The sequence below is a fragment of the Chrysemys picta genome, chromosome 15 (assembly GCF_011386835.1).
Source record: "Chrysemys picta bellii isolate R12L10 chromosome 15, ASM1138683v2, whole genome shotgun sequence".
Taxonomy (NCBI): Eukaryota; Metazoa; Chordata; order Testudines; family Emydidae; genus Chrysemys; species Chrysemys picta.
The window spans coordinates 7016864-7043012 of record NC_088805.1 but is presented as its reverse complement, the minus strand read 5'-3'; the positions used below and the strand labels follow the sequence as shown (position 1 = coordinate 7043012).

At 48.5% G+C, this 26149-nt stretch overlaps 1 protein-coding gene across 1 annotated transcript in view; it reads left to right on the top strand.

The window, feature by feature from the left end:
* The window catches only part of RBM19 (RNA binding motif protein 19), a 118714-nt gene that overhangs the window by 6087 nt on the left and 86478 nt on the right, over nt 1-26149 (top strand). The window contains exons 7-17 of the mRNA XM_024108092.3: nt 1704-1784; nt 2353-2431; nt 3578-3649; nt 5023-5223; nt 7136-7266; nt 7787-7908; nt 8487-8583; nt 11591-11701; nt 13143-13343; nt 13956-14073; nt 24269-24420. Coding sequence (XP_023963860.2) covers nt 1704-1784; nt 2353-2431; nt 3578-3649; nt 5023-5223; nt 7136-7266; nt 7787-7908; nt 8487-8583; nt 11591-11701; nt 13143-13343; nt 13956-14073; nt 24269-24420 — 1365 coding nt within the window. The remainder of the gene's footprint in view (nt 1-1703; nt 1785-2352; nt 2432-3577; nt 3650-5022; nt 5224-7135; nt 7267-7786; nt 7909-8486; nt 8584-11590; nt 11702-13142; nt 13344-13955; nt 14074-24268; nt 24421-26149) is intronic.

The window sequence follows — 26149 nt, the reverse complement described above, 5'->3', positions numbered from 1 at the left end:
CATGGGTTCAAGTGCCTTCTCTGCTCAGGATGCTGCCAGGAAACACAGGCATGAACGGGGACATCACGGGGAGAGGGGAGCAAGGTCTCCGTTCATTTGAGCGATCTCATAAAGGCAAACACCGTACTAGCAGCCATTCAGGATGTAGCAAGCACAGACGCGAAGTTTTGGGCCTGCGCCTGATTTTAGTCAAACCCAGATATAACACAGTGCATGGACAGTTTGTGTTTTGGGTTCAGTTCCCTTCTGGGCCACAGACTTCCTGTGCAAACTTGGGCGAGTCACTTAGTGTGTCTGGCTCAGTTCCTCTGCTGTACAATGGGGATAATAGTTGCCTACCTCACGGGGGTATTATGAGGTGCTCTGACAGTACAATGATGGGGGGCCATATAAATACCTGTGCTTTTGTTTTGTATGTCTCCCCGTTTAGCGTTTTATCTCAAAGGGACAGTTTTCCATAGTGGTCTCAAAATCAGTCCCCTTGGTTGTCAAGTTGTGGGGCAGTGCATGGAGAAATGTGAAACAGATTAAATTATTTGACCATTGAAGGGAATTTAATGGTACGTTCCCTTACTGTTACATCATTAGGCTAGGTCAGATACTCTGAAGTTTTTGGGGATGTAATTGGAGCCATCTTGTCTAGTATGCCCTTGTCTAGTATGCCTTGTTAGTCACAGGATGCCCATATGTAGTGATTAATTACTACCCTTAGTAGTGATTAATCCTGTGTTTTACTGTCTCGCCCAGGTTGCACTGTAACTGACTAGACATGCTAGCCAAAACTTTGAAAAATGACTAGAGATTTTCGTTGCCCAACTTGACCGACCTTGAAGAGGCCTGAATTCTAGAGGATGGGTGCTTGGTGCACTCTGAAATTTGGAGCCCTTTAAGATGTCTCACATACAGTTGGCCACGCGGAATCATCAGCTGTTTTATGAACACTCTGGCACCTGTGACTTTCCCTGACTGTGGGGGTTGTCTCTAAGTACCCGAGCAAGGAACGGGCAGAAACTGGGAACTAGTTATCTGCATGCAGGCTCAGGCCTTTGAGCTTAAATAAGGCAGGAACCTCATGGAGTAACAGAGCTGCAGGCCAAACTAGGGCAGGTGCTGTATATATGTGGGATCTGTTAGACCCACTGGAGGGCTGAAAGCTTGAGGCTCTCTAAGGCAGGGCTTGGAAAACCTACCGGCCTGCCAACTAGCCACATCTACATGTCCGAAGCGGATATAAAAGATGAGGTGGAGATCCAGGGGTAACCCATTTATGTGAATCCCAGCCCTTCCATCTCCAAGCTTCTGGGATTCCCTGATTGCTGCCCAAGGGTGGAAGGGATGTTTGTTTGTCTTTCATATCCCATGTGTGCCCATCAACCGTAGTGTATCAGTGCCGAACTGAACCCTCTACCCCACCTCCGGCTGTTGGAAGGGACGAAGCGCTGTCCCTCTCTGTTTCCGCCCTATCCGAGTCTCCTGACTCTGTACGTGAGGGGTGGGAGTGAATCATCTGTTACTCTGTCCTTTCCCCAGCCTCCTGCTTGCTGGTAAGACTAGCTCCATGGCATCAGGCCTCCAGCTCTCCTATCTTTACACTGTGCGGCCGGCCACGGTTGTCTGTCTGTTGGTCCGGAAACTGTTCCAGATTAAACCTCTTGCTAAGGATGACTTTTCAAATGTTGTCCCTCACTTTTTCCTCTGTCCAGCTGAAGAATCAGGCCAACCCCAATGTAGCCACCACGCCGTACACAGTGAAGCTGCGCGGTGCCCCGTTCAATGTCACTGAGGTACGTGCTCTGCCATCGCGGCCTTCCCGCTCCCTCATTTAGGGCTTAAATCGTGCTTGCAACAGGGAAGAGGACGATGGTCCTTGGATTCCCAAGGTCTGCCATTTAGCAGTCAGCAACTTAAACCAGCACGTGCTGTGCAGGGGCTTCTAGGTATCTGCAAGTTAATGGGTTAAGTTATGAGAATGGAATCTGGCTTGGTATGTTTAGACTGGGGGGAGGGATAGCTCAGTGGTTTGAGCATTGGCCTGCTAAACCCAGGGTTGTGAGATCAATCCTTGAGGGGGCCACTTGGGGATCTAGGGCAAAATCAGTACTTGGTCCTGCTAGTGAAGGCAGGGGGCTGGACTCAATGACCTTTCAAGGTCCCTTCCAGTTCTAGGAGATGGGATATCTCCATTAATTAATTAAAGACTGTAGAGGGTCCCTTGGACTCTAAGTCTGTCCCTGGCTGTGTTTATGAAAGGTTTTTGTAGGATCTACTCAACTTTCGTAACATTTACAAAAGTAGGCCCCTGAAATCTGCCCAACTTGCTAAAATTCTTGTTTTCCTCTTTTCTATTTGCAGCAAAACGTTCGAGAATTCCTCTTGCCCCTGAAGCCGGTGGCGATCAGGATAGCAAGAAACGTACATGGGAATAAGACAGGTACTGGCTGCGGGGGGTTGTGCATTGTGGGTGCAGGAGACAGCAGAGATGTCGTTAGGAATGCTCTTTCCGGCCTTTGTTGTCTCCTGTAGCTGTGGTTCCAAATCGCTACGAATTGCCCCATTTCTCATATTTCAAGTTCCTTTGACTTACTCCAATCTCCTTACCTTAGGCTAGGTCTACATTAGTGGGAGGGTCGACCTAAGATACGCAACTTCAGCTACGCGAATATCTTGGGTCGATTTACCTGGCCGTGAGGACGGCGGCAAGTTGACTGCTGCCGCTCCACCGTTGACTCCGCCTCCTTCCGCCTCTCGCTGCGGTGGAGTTCCGGAGTCGACAGCAGAGCGATCGGGGATCGATTTTCTCACGTCATTGATCGATCACTACCCGCCGATCCAGCTGGTAGTGTAGACGTACCCTTAGAATGGAGTTATGAGGAGTGACACCGTCAAAATGGTGTCCTTTGCCCTACAGCTCTGTTCCCTGTGTGCAGTGGGCCACTTTGGTTTGCTTTGCTGACCAGTGGGATTTATTGCTTTCTGCAACTCCAAGCTCCGCAGAGCCAAATGGGAGATGGCTTCTGTTCTGGTTCATGCATCTTCTGTAGAACTGTTAACCAAATTCCAGTTAGAGGTCCTTTACCTTGAGGTTCAGCTCTTAACCACACCTGGAACCGAGTTGGGTCATGGTTATTGGTGATGGTGCGTGGACCAGAAGGGGGACACAAAATGAATCCAGGACTGGTAGTGTGTTTCCAATGTGTATTGTTTTCTTTTCATAACCTTAGGGGGGTGGATCTTCTATCCCGTCATTCATTCGAGGCATGTAAAAACGCATGGAACGCATGGGGTGTAGCTGCCAAATCAGTTTACGACCATTTACATGCACACAAACAAGAACAAAAGTCATCTTAAACAATCATTTCTCTTTAATGAAAGATCCCTTCCTGTCTGAAAGCTGATAGTTGTTTTCAGCCCAGAGTCAATTTGTAATGGGAGCTAAACACGTGTTTATGGAGATCCAATACAGAAAAAGCTGGCATCGTTAAGTTGTGCTTAACTGGCTAGTTAGTGCCAGTGTGTGTGTACGTTCGCACATCCGCATACCCCATGTGGTGCTCAATTGAACCCGATTTCCTTCCAGGTTACGTCTTTGTTGATTTCAACGGCGAGGAAGAAGTACAGAAAGCCTTGAAACGAAACAAGGAATACATGGGTAAGGGCAGCTTGTAGGTCCTCGTTACTGACTCTAATGGGTCTGTGGGTGTTGTGATGCTCTGCTGTAAGCCCTGTTTGCTGTTAAAGTGTCAAGTGGATTCTGGTCTGTCTCTTGATTTTGCTCTGGCGGAAATGATGTCGATCACGCTCGCAGACCAAACGCAAAGAGCAGCATGATCTACAACCCTGAGTCTGTTGCTCAGGTTCATTAAAGAACCAAATGCTAAACTGTCGCAACCTAACCAAGTAGTATGGGGTTGGGAGCGCAGGGCGTGTCATATATAAGCTGTCGGACTCTGGCCCAGGTTGGTATTGGCTTAAAGCTGTCGTCATTTGCTGACTGGCTGGCCTCTGTGAACCAAGTGAGTGGATTTCAGTCCAGTAGCCACATCACAAAACCCACTCTTTCAGTTGGGAGTCTGAGCAGAGAGGTCAAGGATTGGCTGGGTCTTGGGCACTCTTCCCTTTTCTTCCCCACAAGTCCCACCATGACAATGTGACCGAAGCTTGCTATGCAGCAGCCTATGCTGTATCTCTGTCTCTGGCTGCATAGAGGGCTCTGACCTGTCAATGTAGCACGTTTCACCCGCACTAACCCTCCTGCAAGAAACCTTTCGGGGAGCAGTCCCAATCTTGGGATCTCTGCTGTACAGGCCAAATGCTGCACGCTCGCTCTCAAAGTCACTTCTCTGGTATCTTCAAAAACATCAGTGCTCTGGGATCAGAAGCAGTGGGCAAGAAACGAGGAATTCTGTCTTCTCATACTAAATGACACTGAGATAGGTACCATAGGAGCCGTTACAGTAGAACTGCAGCACTTTTGTAGCTCCTGGTGGTAGGCCAAAGCTCCATTATGCACCTGGGAGGAGTGTCTTGGTCATTCCATTTGTCTTAAACCTAAAAACGATGATTTAAACCTGGCTGAGATGGCACAGTGGGTTAGTGCTGGAGCCCTGTGTTCAAATCCTGCACTTATCCCAGTCCTCAATGAAAGCCGGTCCTATATTGCAAAACCATTATTGCATGGAAGCCCAGGACTGGAATGGAGAGAGGTCATGAGAACTGGAATGCGCTGCCCTGACTCTGTGAGGCGTCTAGCCAGTGGTGTTCTCTCATTTTGAGGTGCAGCATGCTTTCCACAAAACATCATTAACATTCTTCTCCCAGAGATGGGGTGGGCTGCATTCATTTGGTGGGGGGGAGGGGGCATTCCACAGGAGGTCAGTAGAGTTTTTCCAGCTTACATCGGCAGTACATTTGGCTCAGTATCTTTAGAGACGACCATATGTTTTCATTGTCTGGGCTCAGGTCCGGCTGAGGCCTTTGGAAGTGCCTGAGATGTAAGGTTCCCCTCTGTGTTGTGTGCGGCAGGTGGACGCTACATTGAGGTGTTCCGAGAGGAGAGTGGGCTAAAGATGAAGCTCACCCGGAAGGGCGAAGACCAGCCCTGGCAAAGGAGGAAGAAGGCTGATGAGGAAGAGGAGGACCTCTCTGAGTCAGGAAGGCTCTTTGTCAGGAATCTCCCTTATACTAGCACCGAGGAGGACTTGGAGCAAATATTTTCCAAATATGGTAGGGAATGGAGCTCGACTCCGCTTCCTGCTTCCCCCCCAGCAATCTGAGGGTTAATCATCAGTGCTCATTTGGGTGCAGGGGAGGAGACAGCTGTGGTACTCTGTTAGCCTGCAGATGCCCAGATACTACAGGGATGGGCACCATTTTAAAACTAAATCTTTACAACTGGAACCCATTTCAAAACTCACGGTCATGTTTGACCTCCTGGTTGGCAATCTCTGTATGGAGGCCAGCTATGGAGGAGGCCATCTAGGCTGAATTCCCTTCCACCTCCATGACATCTCCTCCTAGCTCAGGGTTGAGTAGGATTTATGGAGCCCCAGTGTGCCACTGGAAGAGAGAAGATTGGGTGATGAACTGCCTCTCCTTTTGGCCCCGGATAGATCTGGCTGGCCTGTAAGTTGCCTAGTCTATGCAGTGCATCAAGAGGCCATGTTCCTCATGTCTCGATGCCTGTGGAATCAAGGCACATTGCTAGTGGGGATGTTATTCCTGGGGGAATTCTGCGCCACTATGCATGTGCAGAATTTATGTCCCCCGCAGATTTCCTTGCTTCCCTGCAGAAAAATGACTTTCTGTTGGGGAAGCAAAAGGAAGCCACAAGAGTGGTCATGTGACTTTCCCCAGCAGTGTGTTTTGGGTGCCCAGGACAGCTGGCAGAGAGGTAAATCACTATGAGGCAGGGGGCGGGACTGGGGAAGACTTGGCTGGTGGCTTCTACCCTGCACCTGGCTCAGCTGCTGGGCTGGGGAGGACGGGACTTCCTCTTCCCCTGCATGGCATCTGGGGCCAGGTCAGACCCACCCCCAGATTTCTTCCCTGGTTGCAGGAAGCTCTGCAAACTCTCTTACCCCACTGCTTCCTGTACCCATTGCTCCTCAGCTGCAGGGGTGGGTTCCCTGTACAGGGAGCTGCTCCCCCATCCGCCCAACCCCTGTAAATCCAGACCCCCTCATACCCAACCCTCCTGCTGAGCCTCACTCCCCTGTACTCGGAACCCCTGCAATGAGCCCCAATTCCCCTGCACCTCGACCACCCCGACGAGCCACCCGCATCCCCACCCCACCGAGTCCCCACTAGTTGCACCTGGATCCCCACCCCACTGAGTCCCACTCCCCCAGCATCTGGACCCCCCACTGAGCCCCACACACTTCCCTGCCGAGCCCTATCCCCCCTACACCCAGAGCGTGCACCCTGCTGAGCCCCAACCACCTTCACCTGGACCCTCCTGCAGAGTCCCATTACCATTGCACCCAAAAAACCCCAACAAGCCCTTGTGCATCCAGATCGCGCCCTCTGAACCCAGATCCCCCACTGAGCCGCCCACACAGAACCCTCTCAACCCTCACCTGGATCCCCTCCACACTTGAATCCTACCTTGCTGAGCCTACCTGCCCACACCTGGTGCACCTGGCAAGGAGGGGCAGGGCCCTGGGGTGTTTCTGGGGCAGGCCCGGTCCTTGCACTGTATCGGTTGGGTGCAGCCTCACTGCTGAGTCCATGTCCCGGGGGAGTGGGGGTGGAGATGTACAGTGATCTCCCACCTCTGGGCAGCCAGTGGCCTGTGCTTCCCAGTGCCATGCTGGAGCCTCCACATTTATTTGACAAATAAAATTTGCAGAATTTTTAATTTTTGGCACAGAATGCCCTCAGGAGTAGGATGTGGGGGAAGTTGGTATTCCTGCTGGCTTGTACCAACTTGGTAAATAAAGGTTTCCGTATCCATGCGGTCAACCCTTGAGCAGGCCCAGATTCTCTGAACGCACATCTCCTTGCACACGCTAAGCTGACCCAACTTTCGTGGCTTCGTTCCATCAGCTGGGCTCCTGCAGAAGACACCAGCTCAGAACCCTGCTCTGCAGTGCCTGAGAAGGGGGCATGTCTCATGGAAAGGATTTGCCTTTTGCAGGTCCCCTGTCCGAGATCCATTTCCCCATAGACAGTCTGACCAAGAAACCCAAGGGATTTGCCTTCATCACCTACATGATCCCGGAGCATGCAGTGAAGGCCTTCGCAGAAGTGGACGGGCAGGTGTTTCAGGTACAGTGACACTAACTCGCCTGCATGGTTAGGTTGCAGGGGAAGGGATGTTGGGTCACGGATTATTGCCAGAAGGTCAAATGCGTCTGGTGGTGCCACGGTGCGCTGCTCAATGGAATGCTCAGCGCATTGAGGAACAGAGTGCTGTCAAGATGGGAAGGGCGAGGGCAGCAGTGTAGCAGCATCAGTTTGCGTGGGCCAGTGGGTTCCGAAAACTCCAAGCTGCTGCTAGCTCGGTGCCATGCAGAGGTCATATGTTGTTACCAGAGGGAAAGAGGTTGGAGTTCATTGATCTTTCGAACTCCCTGTTGGGCTGCTCTGGTGCGTTGCGTTGATGCCAGCCTGAAGTGACAGAGAAGGAAGGGGAGGTCCTCCTAGGTCAGGTTGAAAGGCCATTGTGGGAGGAAGTTGCATGGGAGTGCTGCACGGACTAGTTCATCTTACCTTGAGGCAGCGAGACTTTTTTTTTTTTGTGAATGTGGATTCAGAGGCACTAGGTCTTGTGCTGTCTGTCTCCTAGGGCAGGATGCTGCATGTGTTACCTTCCACCATAAAGAAGGAAGAAGGGGAGAACCTAGATGCTGAAGGATCCTCTTCCTACAAGAAGCAGAAAGAGTCCAAGGACAAAGCAAACAGTGCCAGGTACAGAGGGGAGCGGCGTCACACAGCAGGAGCCTTTTGTTTTAATATGGCACTAACTGCAGAATTCCCCTCTGGGACCAGAATTGAAATGTGTGCGGCTTCTCTAGGGGGTATATTAAGGAACAGGGCCAGGAAAATGACCATTACATTGCCCCTTCCTTGACTCTAGTGTCCTCGCATCTTCTCTCTTTCTGGCCTCGGCTCAGCCAAAGAACAGGGATGCTTTTTTGGCTCATAGGAGTTGCCTTACCAGATCAGTCCTTCTAATCCAGTGTCCTAACTCCAGCGGTGGCAGGCTAAACAGAGCCTAGCCAATGCTCTGTAACTGTTTAGGAGTGAAGAATGTCCTATTCCACTGAAATGCAGCCTTTCTGTTTTCTCTCCCACTACTTACAACCCTCTTGCTCCTCCATCCTCCTCCACATTTTATCCTCTACCCTTCCTCCCATTCAGTTTGTGATCCTTGTTGGCCCGCTGGGTGTCTCTTCTGTGTCACTCTGAGGCAGATGCCAGTCGGAAGGTGTGAATGATCTTACAATTTAGGCCTCTTCTTTAATTTTCTCTTCCTCGGCCTCTAGCTCTCACAACTGGAACACGCTGTTCATGGGCACGAACGCTGTGGCAGATGCAATCGCACAGAAGTACAATGCCACCAAGAGCCAAGTTCTTGATCACGTGAGTTGGATTCTAGCTGGGGAGTAGCGTTTCAGTCTGTGGATGGAAGCGTGTGGCCTGCAGCTTAAAGGCTGCTGCTTTGGGTGTCTTTCTTCGAAGGGTCTTAGCACACCTCATGGTACCATGAACTACGTTTCCCTTAGTACACGTGTCCATGGAATGCAGGGTGGATTTGATTTAAATCAATTTAATTTAAATCACTAGTTAAGAAGACTCGATTTAATCATGGATTTCTACATAAAAGTGCATTCTTGTATTAAGGTTATAACAACAAACATAGTCTTCACAACTCAGAGATAGATATAGGTTTCATTTTTAGAAGGTACACTATACCTTTTTAAAGTGATTTATTTTGAAAACTTTTCAGATCAGTTTTACAGCTATATCAGAAAATAAATGATGGGTTATTTCATTTACCAAAGGTAATTGAAGCAGATATTTATGAAGTCACTGGGAGGTGAACTATCTCCAATTCAACAGGTTAATCATTAATATTTGGAGGATTTTCTTGCCATGCTGTATTAGGAGGAGAACATCACCAGATAGACATCTAAATTGTTTTGTTTAACTAAAACAACAACGTTATGTATTCTGGATTTTTTTTTCAACAGCAAACATATAATATTTTACAAAAATTCATGCTTGTTTTGTAATTTAGTTAAACATTCAAGTTTTTTAAAATCAGGTTTGTTTTTGTTTAAATTGTTTTTAACTAACATAGCTAAATGAAATATTTAAAAAAAAAAACCAACAAACTTTTTAAAAAAACCAACCACTATCATTTTTGCTGTTAACAAGCACGTTATCTCTGGAGACACAAATCCACAGTTTAAGAACTGCAAAACTAAGCGTCTCTGATGGTATCTTCTAGACTGAGCACTGAGTCCCATTGGGTAGGTAGAAAGATTAACCTAAATAATCTATACAGAAGCCCCTGGAACTCCATAAAATTGGGTTCCTAATCCATGAACTATTGGAACTCATTTACAAAACTTTTCTTAAGCATGACATGAATATATTGTCTCATACTATAGAATTAGAATTTATAATCCCTATTCCATGATGAGATACATTATAGTTCAAAGGTATCTTAATTAAAACGATCTTTTGCTTTTTGAGGAAAAAAACAATAATTTAAATAAAAATCTTTTTTTTTTTTTTTAATCATTGATTTTTATCCACCCTGATGGAATGGCTCTTGCTGCATCTCAACTTTTATCTAGACTCTTAGCTCTTTTGGCTGCATAGAGCCTTCATAGTGTGAACCCAAGTGCTGCTGTCTTAACTCGGCACTAACAACTCGATGTGGGTGGTATTTGGGAGTTCATCTGAATGGGGGTCACTTGCAGAGTGCTAAATGGAATACAAGGTATATCCAGGCACCTGGGTCATCCAAGGCAGCTCTTTTTACTTAGCAGTGCCCGAAATTCCTTCCTGTTCTCTGGGGCGGGGGGTTCAGTAGCACTCGGCATTGGCCTAACGCTGCTCCCATTGAAGTCAATGGGAAGCCGAGTTAGGTGGATGCTTGGTGCATTTGAAAATCCCGCTGTGAGTGTGTGGGAGGCTGCAGCAGGGTGCCAGGTGGGTCCCAGTGGTGAACAGGGGGTAACAGGCAAACCTGGGCCTGGTGGATAGACTCCGGTTCAGGAAGCAGGAGCCCCCTCCCTCAAGCAGGTAGCATGTGGTTTCTACCCGCATCTCTAGGCTAAATGAGGACATATTGGGCAGTCTTACAGCGGGTGTTTCAAGCTTTAAAAGGAGCAAGTATGTTTCACAAAAATCATTCCTGACTCTGCCTGCATAATTGGAACAGTATTCACATGTGTCAGCCTTTCACCTTGGAAGATCTGCAGTATAGCCCACTGAAGTCAGAACTGACATGCGTGTGAAGTCTCCATCTCGTTACTGTGGAAAAGTGGTACCAAGCACCCAGTGGCTGGGCTGGGTCTGGTCCCTGTATGCACGTTGTCCAAACCACATGACTTGCATTCTGTAGAATCTGACTGCTTTTTTTTAATACCCAAGTAGCTCCTAGCTCTTGTGTGAAGAGAGCCTGTGGGATGTGATGGATGTAATGTTGGTTTAGGCAGCATGGCACAGATTTCAAGGTTTGCCCTGCTCAGGTCACTATATTCACGTGTTAACTCTGAAACCTAATGAGAGATCAAAGGGCAGATATTCAGATAACTTAAGTGCACAAATATAGTAGAATCCCTATTTGAACTAATTGAGGGTTGAGGAGTTCATAAAACGGAAAATCTCAGTTACAATTTGTACAGTGCATAAGCTGCAGTATGGCGCCCTGCATCACTTGTTCTTCAAACCAGTGCAAAGCAATTTTCAGTGCATTGACAGCATCAGAATGTGCAGGGATGTCGACTTGTTCTTCATTAACATCACTTTTGTTGCGTGATAATATTTTTGGTTTTGTTTTGTTTTTTTGTTTTTTTCCCCTCCCTGTGGGGGAAAAAATGGTTCCTATAACTGGTTATTTGTAACACCGGTGTTCGTAAAATCCAGGCTGTGTTGTATGTGCCTAATTTGCTTCACAATTACTGCAGTTGTGTGCTCATAACTACACACAAGTGGCCAAGTAGACACCAGCTGAAATAGCTGTGGTCCTAAAACCACCCTACGTAACACTTTACTGCTGCATTCAGCACCATTCTTTTCACTAGCTGAGGATTGAATCGTGTCCTCAGTTACAAGGGGTGGAATTCCCATGGGAGTTGCATCTGCGTAACAGCCCGGAATGTGGACCTAAAAGCTGAGTTATGGCCTACGAGTCATCAGCTAACCTCAGGGTGACGTCCTGGCTTGACGGAAGTCAGCGGAGCCAAGATTTCATCCTCTGTCTGTATGCAAACCTCCAGTTAGGCCAGAGTCTGAGTGGCCTGGGTGTTGCAGGTGCTCGGCACCTCTATAGTTTAGGCCTGTTATTACCGGTGTAGTTTATGCTCCTGGCTTTGTCACTCTGTGGATTTAACCACTGTTGCTCCGTTTGCAGGAAGGCAAAGGCAGCGTGGCCGTGAGGGTAGCTCTGGGCGAAACCCAGCTAGTCCAGGACGTCCGCCAGTTCCTGATCGACAATGGAGTCAGCCTGGATTCCTTCAGTCAGGTGAGGCGCTTCTGAGCCGGAGCTACTGCAGAGACCCTGCTCGCTGCAGCAGCAGATGGCTTATTTCTTCTCACCGTAGTGTCCGGATATTCAGGGGGTCGGGCGTTCAGGAGAGAGTGTTGCAGGATAATGGCGTGGGGGTGCTCTCCGTGTGGGGCTGGGTCACTCATCTATAAAAACTTGAACGGGTGAACAGCAGAGAGAACAGTCTGTACGTTGGCAGTCTGCTCCTGGCTTAGCTGGGTGCGAAGAGGATTGGGAACATTGGCCTTTCAGCTCTCTTAATCACATGGTGCGCAACACACATGAAACGTGAGGCTCCTTCCCCGTCTGACATCCCATTGTTTCCTAGTGCTTAGTCCTTACAGTGCCATGGCTGGAAGCTGAGGAAAACCCTAAACTTTGGAGTCAGTGGCACTAGGATTTGGGATGTTTCTTCTCCAACTTCCAGGGAAGGTGAACACATTTGACCTGGCTCCCTTCAGCCTCCTGTCTCTAGAAATCTCCCTTCAGGGCTTTTCAGTCTGCTTGTGTTTTCCTCCGGGAGGTCTGGGCTGGGGCGGGAGGGATAGCTCAGTGGTTTGAGCATTGGCCTGCTAAACTCAGGGTTGTGAATTCAATCCTTGAGGGGCAGGGATCTGGGGCAAAAATCTGTCTGGGGATTGGTCCTGCTTTGAGCAGGGAGTTGGACTAGATGACCTCCTGAAGTCCCTTCCAACCCTGATATTCTATGATTCTGCAACTCCATCAGAAGCCTCAGGATAATCTCAAAGAGATTCTGAGATGCTTGAGTATAAAAATGTGAACTACATAGTCCATACTCCATTTTTTTTCTGGTTTTCTGTTTCACAGATATTGGGTTTTTTTTTGTTTTTTGTTTTGTTTTTGGTCCAGTTTTGAGTAGAGTAAAAACAGCCATGTCTGAAATGGGTGCTAGGCTAGAATAACCGGCACGGCATCTTTGTATGCTAAACATCGCTGTGCACAGACCTCATCAGCACAGCTCCGAGGATAGGGTTTCCTGGCTGACAGCTGGTGCAGGACCAGCTGAACGATCACAGCTCATTAATAGTTCTCAGCCTTCCCTCTCCAGCCCTTAATATCCACGTGTAAGTGTTAATAAGTCAGTTTAGGGTTATGTACTATCTTCTCCCCACCCCAGTATCTCAAATGGTGGGGGGTTGATCCTGATCCCCTCAACTCTCATTGAAGTCAGTTGCTGAGATTGCTCAGCCCCTTGCAGGATTGAACCCTAGATTCACCCACCACAGAAATGCGTCCAGCCTGGAGTGGGACGTGGCAGCTGTTTGAATGCCCGCAGCAGTACGGAGCTAGCTGAGCTGCAAATGGAGACCAGCGGTGGGTGTGACTGTATTGTACCGTTGGGAACTGATGCGCCCTGTGAGTGAATGGACTTTGTCTATTGGGCCCCCCTTTTCAGGCTGCTGGAGAACGGAGTAAAACTGTGATCCTAGTGAAGAACCTCCCTGCCGGTACTAAAGTGGTGGAGCTGGAGGAGGTCTTTGGCCCACATGGCAGCCTCGGGCGAGTGCTGCTCCCGGAAGGAGGGATCACAGCCATTGTGGAATTCTTGGAGCCCACGGAGGCCAAGCGAGCCTTCACCAAGCTGGCCTACTCCAAGGTAAGCCTGGGGACAGCAACGTGCACCATCTGATGTGGAACTCGCGTTTCGGGATAGGGGATCCAGGCTAGGCGGGCTAATGCAAATCCACCCTCTTCTCTGTCCTAGCATTGGCACTTTGAGAAGCCAGGTAGGAATCATTCGATCAGGTATCAGTATCTTAAAGCCTCAGATGTAATCATTAGTAATCAAATTCAAACGGGTGCAAGTTCTTGCTCAATGTGGAGGGGCTGAGGGAAGCAATCTCTAGAAGTGGGGAGAGGATCAGGGCACTTTTAGGAGAATAAAATCCCCCCCCCCCCATGTTGCTAGCAAAAGTCACCGCTGTTAGCAACGCGCAGCGTAAAGTCTAGTTATAAAAATCTCCGCTGTTTCCTGGGCCTTCAGCACTGTTCAAACTCAGCCCTAGAGAAGGCTGCTGAACCCCTAGTGAGAACACACCCTGCGGGGAGAGCATGTGGCTGTGCCTTTAACCTCCAACCAGCTTCCGTCTCCTGTAATGTGTTCCCTGAGAAGGTAGAGCTGAGATTTGAACTTATGCTCCCTCCCCCCATCCCCAAAGACACTTCTCCCCTGTCTTGTGGACATCCCTTGTATCTGTCACCCTTGCAGTTTCAGCACGTCCCTCTGTATCTCGAGTGGGCTCCCATGGGTGTCTTTTCCTGCCCACCCCCTGAGAAGAAACAGCCTGAGATTCCAGGAGAGGAAGGAGAAGCCAGGCTGGGAACTGGTAAGAATTTTGACTTGGGGGAGGAGGTATTTACTGTAGTGTGTGTGATCCTGCTCTTCCTGTAGAGCAGTGACCATGCTGTTCTTGTCCGAACTGGATGAGAACCTCTGCCTTGAAGTTGCTTTGAGGATCGTGTGTCTAGAGACGAGCAGAGCTTCTCTTCCCCCATCATGCTGCAGGGCGCTAGACTGCTGACCTGGGAAAGCAGCCGTCCCTAGATCTAAGCAATACAGCAGTGCACTTGCTTGCTGCTGCCATTTTCTCCTTTGGGGTTTTTGGAAGCCAGTGCTGGTGTTGGAAATGGGGTTAAGATTTGGCGCACTAGCGGGGTTCAGTTGGTAGCATGTGTGAGGTCAGAGGGGTGAATAGAGCCAAGCTATTAAGCAGTGTGGGAGAATGATTGTGGCTCAGAAATGCAGGGGCAGCGTTATTAATTTGTGTTACCATAGCACCCAGCGGCCCTCGTCACAGACCAAGACCACATTGTGTTGGTGCTGTACAAGCGCACAACAAAAATATGGTTCCTGACACAAGCGGCTTACAATCGAAGTACAACATAAGAGGCAACAGTTGGCTGTTGACGTGCTGGGGAGTACAAGTGAATGGTGAGACAGTGTTGGGCAGAGTGAGTGGTAGAGGTCTGTGCACACCAACAGCCTGACCGTTGCCATGTTTTGCGTAGGCATCCTGACAGAGGAGGGATCTGGAGGAGGGGAATGAGTTAGGTGAGCCGTTTATGGGCAGCGCCTCCCAAGCATACGGAATAGTGCAGGAGAAAGCACAGAGGGGTTTGAAAATTTAAAAAGTGGGCAGTGGAGGATGGCCTCATGGGCCGAATGTCGCCAGCTCAGCAGCAAATGAGACTCTATGAAGGGCCTTGAAAGTGATGCTTATCTTTGATGCGACAGAGAAGGGGGAGCCAGGGGAAGGATGCAAAGAGTCAAAGCGATGGGCAAGGGAAATGATCTTTGAAGCCGCATTCTGAATGGCCGCGAGTGGGGATTTGTCAAGGCCAGAGAAGGATGCTCCAGGAATCAAGCCGCGAGGTGATGAGAATTTTGTAGCTGTGTGCATGGATAAGAGGGGCCGTATCGTAGAGGTGTTATGCCCAAAGAATCGGCAAGATTTAGATGCAGCCTGGATGTGAGGACCTAGAGAGAGGTCTGAGTCGAAGATGACACTCAGGTTGCAGGTTTGGATGGTGGTATCCCATCGTTGAGAAAGGAGGTAGCGGGGAGGGCTTGCAGGGGAAGATTAGGAGCTCGGGCTTAACCATGTTTAGCTTGAGCTGGTGTTTAGAGATTCATGAGGCAGTGTCAATGGCAGGCTGAGTTTTTAGTCTAGACAGGAATCATAGAATCATAGAATATCAGAGTTGGAAGGGACCTCAGGAGGTCATCTAGTCCAACCCCCTGCTCAAAGCAGGACCAGTTCCCAACTAAATCATCCCAGCCAGGGCTTTGTCAAGCCGGGCCTTAAAAACCTCCAAGGAAGGAGACTCCACCACCTCCCTAGGTAACGCATTCCAGTGTTTCATCACCCTCCTAGTGAAATAGTTTTTCCTGATATCCAACCTGGACCTCCCCCACTGCAACTTGAGACCATTGCTCCTTGTTCTGTCATCTGCCACCACTGAGAACAGCCGAGCTCCATCCTCTTTGGAACCCCCCTTCACGTAGTTGAAGGCTGCTATCAAATCCCCCCTCATTCTTCTCCTCTGGAGACTAAACAATCCCAGTTCCCTCAGCCTCTCCTCATAAGTCATGTGCTCCAGACCCCTAATCATTTTTGTTGCCCTCCGCTGGACTCTTTCCAATTTTTCCACATCCTTCTTGTAGTGTGGGGCCCAAAACTGGACACAGTATTCCAGATGAGGCCTCACCAATGTCGAATAAAGGGGAACGATCACGTTCCTCGATCTGCTGGCAATGCCCCTACTTATACAGCCGAAAATGCCGTTAGCCTTCTTGGCAACAAGAGCACACTGTTGACTCATATCCAGCTTCTCGTCCACTGTGACCCCTAGGTCCTTTTCTGCAGAACTGCTACCTAGCCATTCGGTCCCTAGTCTGTAGCAGTGCATGGGATTCTTCCGTCCTAAGTGCAGGACTCTGCACTTGTCCTTGTTGAACCTCATCAGGTTTTTTTCGGCCCAATCCTCTAATTTGTCTAGGTCCCTCTGTATCCGATCCCTACCCTCTAGTGTATCTACCACACCTCTTAGTTTAGTGTCATCTGCAAACTTGCTGAGAGTGCAGTCCACACCATCCTCCAGATCATTAATAAAGATATTAAACAAAACCGGCCCCAGGACCGACCCTTGGGGCACTCCGCTTGAAACCGGCTGCCAACTAGACATGGAGCCATTGATCACTACCCGTTGAGCCAGACGATCTAGCCAGCTTTCTATCCACCTTACAGTCCATTCATCCAGCCCATACTTCTTTAACTTGGCGGCAAGAATACTGTGGGAGACCGTATCAAAAGCTTTGCTAAAGTCAAGGAATAACACATCCACTACTTTCCCCTCATCCACAGAGCCAGTTATCTCATCATAGAAGGCAATTAGGTTAGTCAGGCACGACTTCCCCTTCGTGAATCCATGCTGACTGTTCCTGATCACTTTCCTCTCCTCTAAATGTTTCATAATTGATTCCTTGAGGACCTGCTCCATGATTTTTCCAGGGACTGAGGTGAGGCTGACTGGCCTGTAGTTCCCCGGATCCTCCTTCTTCCCTTTTTTAAAGATGGGCACTACATTAGCCTTTTTCCAGTCATCTGGGACCTCCCCCGATCGCCATGAGTTTTCAAAAATAATGGCTAATGGCTCTGCAATCTCACCCGCCAACTCCTTTAGCACCCTCGGATGCAGCGCATCTGGCCCCATGGACTTGTGCACGTCCAGTTTTTCTAAATAGTCCCGAACCACTTCTTTCTCCACAGAGGGCTGGTCACCTTCTCCCCATGCTGTACTGCCCAGTGCAGCAATCTGGGAGCTGACCTTGTGCGTGAAGACAGAGGCAAAAAAATCATTGAGTACATTAGCTTTTTCCACATCCTCGGTCACTAGGTTGCCTCCCTCATTCAGTAAGGGGCCCACACTTTCCTTGATTTTCTTCTTCTTGCTAACATACCTGTAGAAACCCTTCTTGTTACTCTTAACATCTCTTGCTAACTGCAACTCCAAGTGTGATTTGGCCTTCCTGATTTCACTCCTGCACGCCTGAGCAATATTTTTATACTCCTCCCTGGTCATTTGTCCAATCTTCCACTTCTTGTAAGCTTCTTTTTTGCGTTTAAGATCAGCAAGGATTTCACTGTTTAGCCAAGCTGGTCGCCTGCCATATTTACTATTCTTTCTACACATCGGGATGGTTTGTTCCTGCAACCTCAATAAGGATTCTTTAAAATACAGCCAGCTCTCCTGGACCCCTTTGCCCTTCATGTTATTCTCCCAGGGGATCCTGCCCATCTGTTCCCTGAGGGAGTCAGTCTGCTTTTCTGAAGTCCAGGGTCCGTATTCTGCTGCTCTCCTTTCTTCCTTGTGTCAGGATCCTGAACTCGACCATCTCATGGTCACTGCCTCCCAGGTTCCCATCCACTTTTGTTTCCCTTACTAATTCTTCCCTGTTTGTGAGTAGCAGGTCAAGAAAAGCTCTGCCCCTAGTTGGTTCCTCCAGCACTTGCACCAGGAAATTGTCCCCTACACTTTCCAAAAATTTCCTGGATTGCCTGTGCACCGCTGTATTGCTCTCCCAGCAGATATCAGGGTGATTAAAGTCTCCCATGAGAACCAGGGCCTGCGATCTAGCAACTTCTGCTAGTTGCCAGAAGAAAGCGTCGTCCACCTCATCCCCCTGGTCTGGTGGTCTATAGCAGACTCCAACCACGACATCACCCTTGTTGCTCACACTTCTCAACTTCATCCAGAGACACTCAGGTTTTTCTGCAGTTTCATACCGGAGCTCCTCTCTTACATACAACGCAACTCCCCCACCTTTTCTGCCCTGCCTGTCCTTCCTGAACAGTTTATATCCATCCATGACAGTACTCCAGTCATGTGAGTTATCCCACCAAGTCTCTGTTATTCCAATCACATCATAGTTCCCTGACTGTGCCAGGACTTCCAGTTCTCCCTGCTTGTTTCCCAGGCTTCTTGCATTTGTGTATAGGCACTTAAGATAACTCATCGATCGTCCCTCTTTCTCAGCATGAGACAGGAGTCCTCCCCTCTTGCGCTCTCCTGCTCGTGCTTCCTCCCAGGATCCCATTTCCCCTCTTACCTCAGGGCTTTGGTCTCCTTCCCCCGGTGAACCTAGTTTAAAGCCCTCCTCACTAGGTTAGCCAGCCTGCTGGCGAAGATGCTCTTCCCTCTCTTCGTTAGGTGGAGCCCGTCTCTGCCTAGGATTCCTTCTTCTTGGAACACCATCCCATGGTCGAAGAATCCAAAGCCTTCTCTCCGACACCACCTGCGTAGCCATTCGTTGACTTCCACGATTCGACGGTCTCTACCCCGGCCTTTTCCTTGCACAGGGAGGATGGACGAGAACACCACTTGCGCCTCAAACTCCTTCTTCCCAGAGCTACGTAGTCTGCAGTGATCCGCTCAAGGTCATTCTTGGCAGTATCATTGGTGCCCACGTGGAGAAGCAGGAAGGGGTAGCGATCCGAGGGCTCGATGAGTCTCGGCAGTCTCTCCGTCACATCGTGTATCCTAGCTCCTGGCAAGCAGCAGACCTCTCGGTTTTCCCGGTCGGGGCGGCAGATAGATGACTCAGTCCCCCTGAGGAGGGAGTCCCCGACCACCACCACCCTCCTCCTCCTCTTGGGAGTGGTGGTCGTGGAACCCCCATCCCTAGGACAGTGCATCTTTTGCCTTCCAATCGGTGGAGTCTCCTTCTGCTCCCTTCCCTCAGATGGGTCATCTAGTCCACTCTCCGCATTAGTACCTGTAGAGAGAACATGGAAACGATTGCTCACCTGTATCTCCATTGCTGGTGCATGGACGCTCCTCTTTCTCCTTCTGGAGGTCACATGCTGCCAAACCTCCTCACAATCCTTCTGTCCCTGCTGCGCCTGCTCTGAATCTTCAGAACATTGCGGCCGTAGAAGCATCTCCTGACGTCTGTCCAGGAAATCTTCATTTTCCCTTATGCAACGCAGAGTCGACACTCGTTTCTCCAGCCCTCGAACCTTCTCTTCCAACATGGAGACCAGCTTGCACTTTGTACAGACAAAGTCGCTTCTGTTCTGTGGAAGAAAGACAAACATGGCACAACCTGTGCAGGTTACAACAGCTGATCGCTCACCTTCCATATCACCATCCTCTTAAGAGCTTCCTCAACTGTTGCAGGATCTACTCAGAGAAACCTGCAGATGAAAGCCTCAGTGTGCTCTCCCCAAGCGAGCTCCCAGGCAAACTCCCGCTGTTAGCCTCTGCTGTTCGCCGCTCAGCTGGTTCGCTGCTGACTGCCCTTATATACCAGTCAGGCCCACTCAAGGCCCACCTGGAACAAAGCACTCCCAATTCACACTTTTCAAACAAACAAGCAAGCAATCAAGCACACGGTCAAACTGACCAACTGTCCCAGCAGCAGGCACTCAGATACTCACCAACACAGCCCCCCAATGCAGCACTTAGCGTACCTCCTCTTGGACAGCTCCCAGGCAAACTCCCGCTGTTAGCCTCTGCTGTTCGCCGCTCAGCTGGTTCGCTGCTGACTGCCCTTATATACCTTGGAGACAGGGCTGGAGTGAAGAGGTATCTCTGAGTTGTCAGCACAGAGGTAGTCGTTGAATTTGTGTTTGCCAATGAGATTACCCAGAGATGAGGTGCAGAGGGAGAGGAGAAGAGGACCAAAGATAGCCCTAAAGAACCCCCACAGGGAGTTGAAGGGTGGATGAGGAGGATCCCTCAAGGAACATGCTAAAGGAGCGACTAGAGAGGTAGGAGAGGACAGAGTCAGGGAAGCCATGGGAGGACAAGACTTCAAGAAGAGCACAGATGTCTGTTGAGATGGCTGCCAGGTCGAGAAGGATGAGGATGGAATATTTGATAGGATAGAGAAGGGGGAGCCAGTGAAGAGATGCAAAGAGAAATTGCTTGCTTAGACTTTCCCCTTATTTGGCCTTAACGCAAATGCAGTGTGGACCAAGAAAATGTGCATCTTGCTTGGTTGCAATAGTTATTATGCTTCATGTGCTTTAGTATTAGTTCTGGTATCCAGTCCCAAAATATGCAGATTCCTTTGGTGAAGGAGGGTGATTTGAGGAGTTTCAGGAAAACTAGGCAGATGAGATTAAAGCCAGGCCAAAAAAGGCAGAAAGTGTCTGGCTGAAGACCTTTTCTCCTGCTCCTTAAACACACACATTGCTAGAAGATGGCACTCATGCCCAGGGCCGAACAATGTAGCAATTGTGTTAGACACAAAGCTGAGACTGGCAATGAGACTATGAAGCCCAGCCAGTGGGAGAACTTTGAAACCAGTGAATGTTTCTGGCTTTGTGCGAGGATCTATGGTGGCTTCTGTTGAAGCTTCTGATCTTGAGCCTTCAGCAGCCAGTCAGGGGAACACAGGGCATGGTCAGTGCCTTGAGACGCTCAGGATTGTTCCTGATACAGTAGTCTCTCGTGCTCAGTGTAGGCCATTTTTAAATGTCTTGGTGGATGGGACTAACTCCACTTGCAGTGGAGATGATCACCCTGTCTAGGATCTTGCCTTTAGTTGAGGCACTCCTGAGACTGTCAAATCTGGTGACTTTAGAGGTGGCCTCACTGGCGCTTAGATACTGAAGGGACAGCTGATGGGTAATATTTCTGCTTTAGAAAGGGTATTATGATGATCATTATTATTATTATAGCCCAGACCTGAAGAAGAGCTCTTCAGAAGCTCGTCTCTTTCACCAACAGAAGTTGGTCCAGTAAAAGATGTTGCCTCACCCATCTTGTGTCTCAGTTATTCCAAGAAGCAGCATAAATAGCTTACAGGGACTCTACACAGGCCACCATCCCGACTAGAGAGTTCTGTCCTTGGGCACGGTTGGTATAAATGGAGACTGAGCTCTACAAGGAGGGTCGGAGAAGCAGTCCCAGAACAAGAGGACGAGCAAGGCCAATCTGCTGCTGTTACTTAACATGCAGCAGGGCCTGTGGGTCTCAACCAGGTCAGGTCCCCGTTGTGCCAGGTGCTGTGTGAACATACAGCAATTATAGTCTCTGCCCCAGAGAGCTTAGTCTGAAAGGCAAGACAGATGAGATGGATGAAAGGAATGGTTTGGGGGGGAAGGATGAGATCGTTGTTACAGCATCCGACTAGGACGTGGGAGAGCTGAGTTCAATTCCTGACTCTGCCACAGCCTCCCAGGATGAGTCACTGAAGCTACCCAGTGCTTCAGTTTCCCCATCTGTAAATTGGGGGCAGTGCTTTCCTACCCACAGAGGTGTTGAGAATAAAATCCCTCGGTGACTTCGGGGTGATGGGATACCATGGTGATGAGGGCCCTATCAGTACTGAGATAGGAAGGAAGGGTGAAGTAACACCAACAGTAGCTGTGATGGGGCGCTTTAGTATAGACGAGTATCAGGAGGTAGCCGTGTTAGTCTGTATCCATCTGAAGAAGTGGGTTTTTTACCCACGAAAGCTTATGCCCAAATAAATCTGTTAGTCTTTAAGGTGCTACCAGACTCCTTGTTGTTTTAGTATAAACAACATGACATGAAAGCAGATCGACCCCCTCCCCCAAACTTTATAACAAAGCCTGTTATTGACAGAATTTCCCCATCAGAGAGAGGGGATCGACACAGCTGAGCACATGCCTGTTGTCTGCATGTGTTACATAGTGCCCTCCTCTAAGGGTCTAAAGAACCTAATTGAAGGGCCAGGCCTGAGGATCCCAGCTTTGATTGAACAAAGGAAGGTAGCACCAGGCAGCAGGGCCCAGACCAGCTGATCGCCTGGCTGGCAGGTCATGGAGCAGCGTGTGCATTTGTGTGCTTGCCTGTGTTAATTTCAAGCCCCACTGCACGCCTTGTGTGGGTGAATTCCCACTGCTCTTATGGTAAGGACGTGACCTTTTTTATGTCTTTCCCCTCCCCATCCCTGGGGCTTTTAGCATTGCTCTTGCATATTTGGGGCCTTAAACACTTTTAAAACCAGTACGGAAGGAGGTTGGAGAGCTGAGGGTTTATTATTTGTATTTATTTTTTTCCCTGGAAGCCTTTTCAAGACCATCAGGGAGGTGGAGGGAGCTGATGAAAAGCTTTTCCCATTCCAGGTCCTGGGGGAGGGACAAAGATAGGGGCAGCTGTTTTATCTCCCCATAACCGAGACCCTCACCTCCAGATAAAGGGCTTTAAGCACAGGAGCTCCTGGAAAGCTGCTTCGGTTTGATAATGGTCTTTGCTGTCAGCCTCTGGCACCGTATGCCTGGGAGAAGGTGTGGGAGGGAGGCAGCAGTAAATTCCTTAGTCTGATTACAGCAGAGCCCCATGTGGCTGTGTGTGACTGTTGTGCTAACCGCAGATGGAGGCACCTTTCCCCCACCTTAAATCTTTCCCCTCTTCCAACCCAGTTGTCTTCAAAACCAATGAATTTTCTACTCAAGTTTGCTGATTTCCAGCAATTGCTAAAAGTTTCTCTTGCAATTAAGAGTGAAAGTGCTTGGCCAGAAAAGCACTTGGGAGCAGGTGGCGGATGGAGATGTTGGAGTTCCCCACTCTGCATGTACATCATTTTCTGGGAAGCTTGGGGCACAAGGCAAATCTCCAGTTTAGATTCTGATATTAGCCTCACGCTCTGCGTTGTGCATCTCTCCTGAGCCTGCCTTTCCCTTTCTCACTCCTCTCCACCTCCTTTCTGGACAGCCTCTCCAACATCCTCAGTTGTTGAACAATGGGTGTGAAAGGGCCTTCCTCAGAGAAATGTGAAGTTCTTTTCCCCTTTCCTTTCCTTTTTCTTTTCTCTTTGAGGCAGAGATAGGACGGCTGCATGTTCCACTGATGTTAAAAGGACAACGTTATCATTGTTGCCATTTCCATTAAAGCATAAAAGGGCCATTTCATGCCAGAGCTCTTGAAGATTAATTAGAAGTTTAATACATTCGGTTTGTTTTTTGAAAGTGGAAAAAGGCCGGGGGAGTCTTTGTGGCGCTCGCTGTGGTGAGCGAGTTAAACGAGTATGAACAAAAACCCGTGAAGATCCCTTTCATGTACACAACTCTTTAAAACCTGGTTACAGCCCCCAACAAAATGGAATGAAGCAGAAGCTGTTCACGAAGGGGATGTGTTGGCACAGCGAACGTGACTGAAGATTGGCCCATAAACTATTAAAAAATGAGACCCAGCATTTGCTACCCTGTTGATTCTAGGATGTTGTGCAGAGGGGATTCTGTTGTCTCTCAGTGCTGGAGGTTCCTCTGTGGTGCACTAAACTGTAGCTGAGGTGATGCAGTTGTGTTAGTGATGGCGGTTCCCAGGTGCTACTCTGTAATATGGTGAGTACCAGGGAACGCTACAGCAGAGTCATCATTAATTGTGGTATTTCAGAAGAGCAGTACAATTGTGTGTTGATTCCCAAATGCTATGATCTGTATTGTAGTTCAGCTGAGTAAGGTCTATAGATCATGGAAAATAAACTAACAGAGCAGATGCACTACTGTATTGGCCGGGTGCTTTAGGAGCATGGCTGCCATCTTGAACCTGACCCTCAGTTGTCCTTTTATCCAGTCAGTGAGTTGAATATTTTGAGGTACTTTATGCACCGATGCAGGAGTAGACCTTGTACGTCAAATACTTGATTAGCAGCCTATACTGGAGTAGTAATGGCTATTTCAGGCCATTGTTGAGGGATACTTGTAGAGCTGTACAAGAGCCCAGGGTTGAAGCAAGTATCTACCTAGGCTTGTCACCATAGTGTCTGGTCTCCTGGGAAATAGGATGGCGTAGGTCAGAATTCAAGGATGTTAGAAGAACAATACATGGCTTACACTAGCTATCCATGCTCTGGCTGCGTGTCCAAGACCATCAAGTTCATCCACAAAACTGTTACTAAATGCAGCTGGAGAAATGAGTCACTGTAGTCTGGGCATTGATGGCTCCGATGGTGGGGTCAAAATACAATAAATCTCTTCAGTCTCCTGAACTGCCTGGAGTTAGTTGTGTTTTATGGTGTTTATGGTTTGTTCTCTTGCTTTACAGCTGGTGATGAAACTGAGGAAGCTAAAAAGGGCTCAGAAAAAATAGCAGTAGATGAGGAGGAGGAGGAGGACGAGGACGAGGAGAGTGTTCCAGGATGTACACTGTTCATCAAAAACCTCAACTTTGCCACCACAGAAGATACGCTGATGGAGGTGAACAAAGGGAGAGGTGGTGGGACTGGGTGTTGCATGTATCCAGCAATGTTCTGTTTAGATGGAGCAGCTCGGTTTGAGTGGTTTGGTCAGGGTCAAACAGTGAGTTTGTGGCTCAGCCTGGATTTAAGTCCTTCAGCTGCTCTACTGTTTGGTATTTTAAAGCTATCAATAAAGCATTTGTCAGTACCTATCTTTCATCCGAGCCTCTGCAAACATTGAGCCTCCTCTGGCCCTTATGAGGAAGGTCTCATAGCCATTTTGCTGGGGTAAAGAGTAGTAGAGAGGTGAAGTAGCTTTCCTAAGGACATACAATAAGTCAGTGGCAGAGCCAGGAAGAGTAACCTGAAGTTCCTTCTGTTTCCTTTCCCAGCCACTAAACAACTCTCCCTTTTGCTGGTTGGAGACAGTAGATGTAGCTATAGACCATGCTAGAGCTGTTCTCCAGCTTGGTTGTGAAAATATTATCCTGCCCAGATTGGGGCTGGTGGTAACTTTGAATGCCCAGAGAATCATTCAGTTGGGTTTTTTCATTCACATCAATTGTCAGGTTAGAGGGCAGTCGAGTAGACTGTCTACCTGGAAAGTTTACCAGCCCAGGCAGTTTTCAAAGGCTAACTTAATTGCTTAGACATCTCTAGCAATCCATCTCCAGACTACAGCATGTTATCCCATCCTGTGTCCCAGCAGAGGTGCCCCATTTCCCTTCTCTTTCATGCCTCACTCATGGTTGAAACACCAAATGTTTCAATAATCTCCCATACAAGTAGTCAAAATTGGAGGAAACTTATCCATCCTCCTTTTTACTGCCCTATGTTTCCTTCCTGTATATATCATGAATCCAAAGGCCTTGAATTTGTAAAGTTGATGTGTTTAAGGGAACCACAAACTCCTGTAGATTCACCGGTACCTAATTAGGTCCGATCCCTTCACCATACCTTATATTTACATTAGGGCTGTGCAGCATATAATTAAGCTTGGCAGAATTCAGTTTTTATTTTTTATAATTTTGATGGATAATAGCAATGTTGATTGCTAGCATTTTTTTGTTTTAAACTTTCACAGTTGTGGGAAATTATAGGAGGGGTTAGACCGGGGGGGGAGCGGGGGTAATGTCAAACAGTTATTTAATGACAGTAGATGCTGAGATTCAAAAAGCTAAAGCTTTCTAACTGTTAAAACATAAATTGTCAACGTCACACGTCAAAATATACAAAGTAAAAGGCCTTAAACTGTAGTTCTCAAGCAGCATTTTTCATTGCCCGTCTGTTTCAGTTTTGATTATCATTGATAGCAATATCTTTGTGTGTGTACACAGTGAAATCCACGTTTACCGACATTTGCCAATAAAAATCGAATCCTTCCAAGCCCACATATAACACAGCCGGGTTGCCACAGGCACTTTTTGGTACCTCCCATGCGGTACTGGAAAGAGAAAAAGTCTAAGGATATTGTAATGAATTGGCAATTGTTAGACAGCTTTTGAAGGAGCCAGTGTTTGGGTGGAAGCATTCTTTTAAGTACTTCGGTATTCTGTAGCGATGATCTAAACCACTGCAGCTTTCCGTAGCTATAGTGCAGTGTGTTGGATAATTACTGAGAGAGTGTTTTAAATAAAGGCTGTCACAATAGAATGCATGACGTGTGTCTTTTCCTTGTTCAGTGTGCGCGTCTCTCTGTGGGTTGACTTTGTCTGTTTCAGTTGCTACAAAAGGGGAACGTTGTCAAA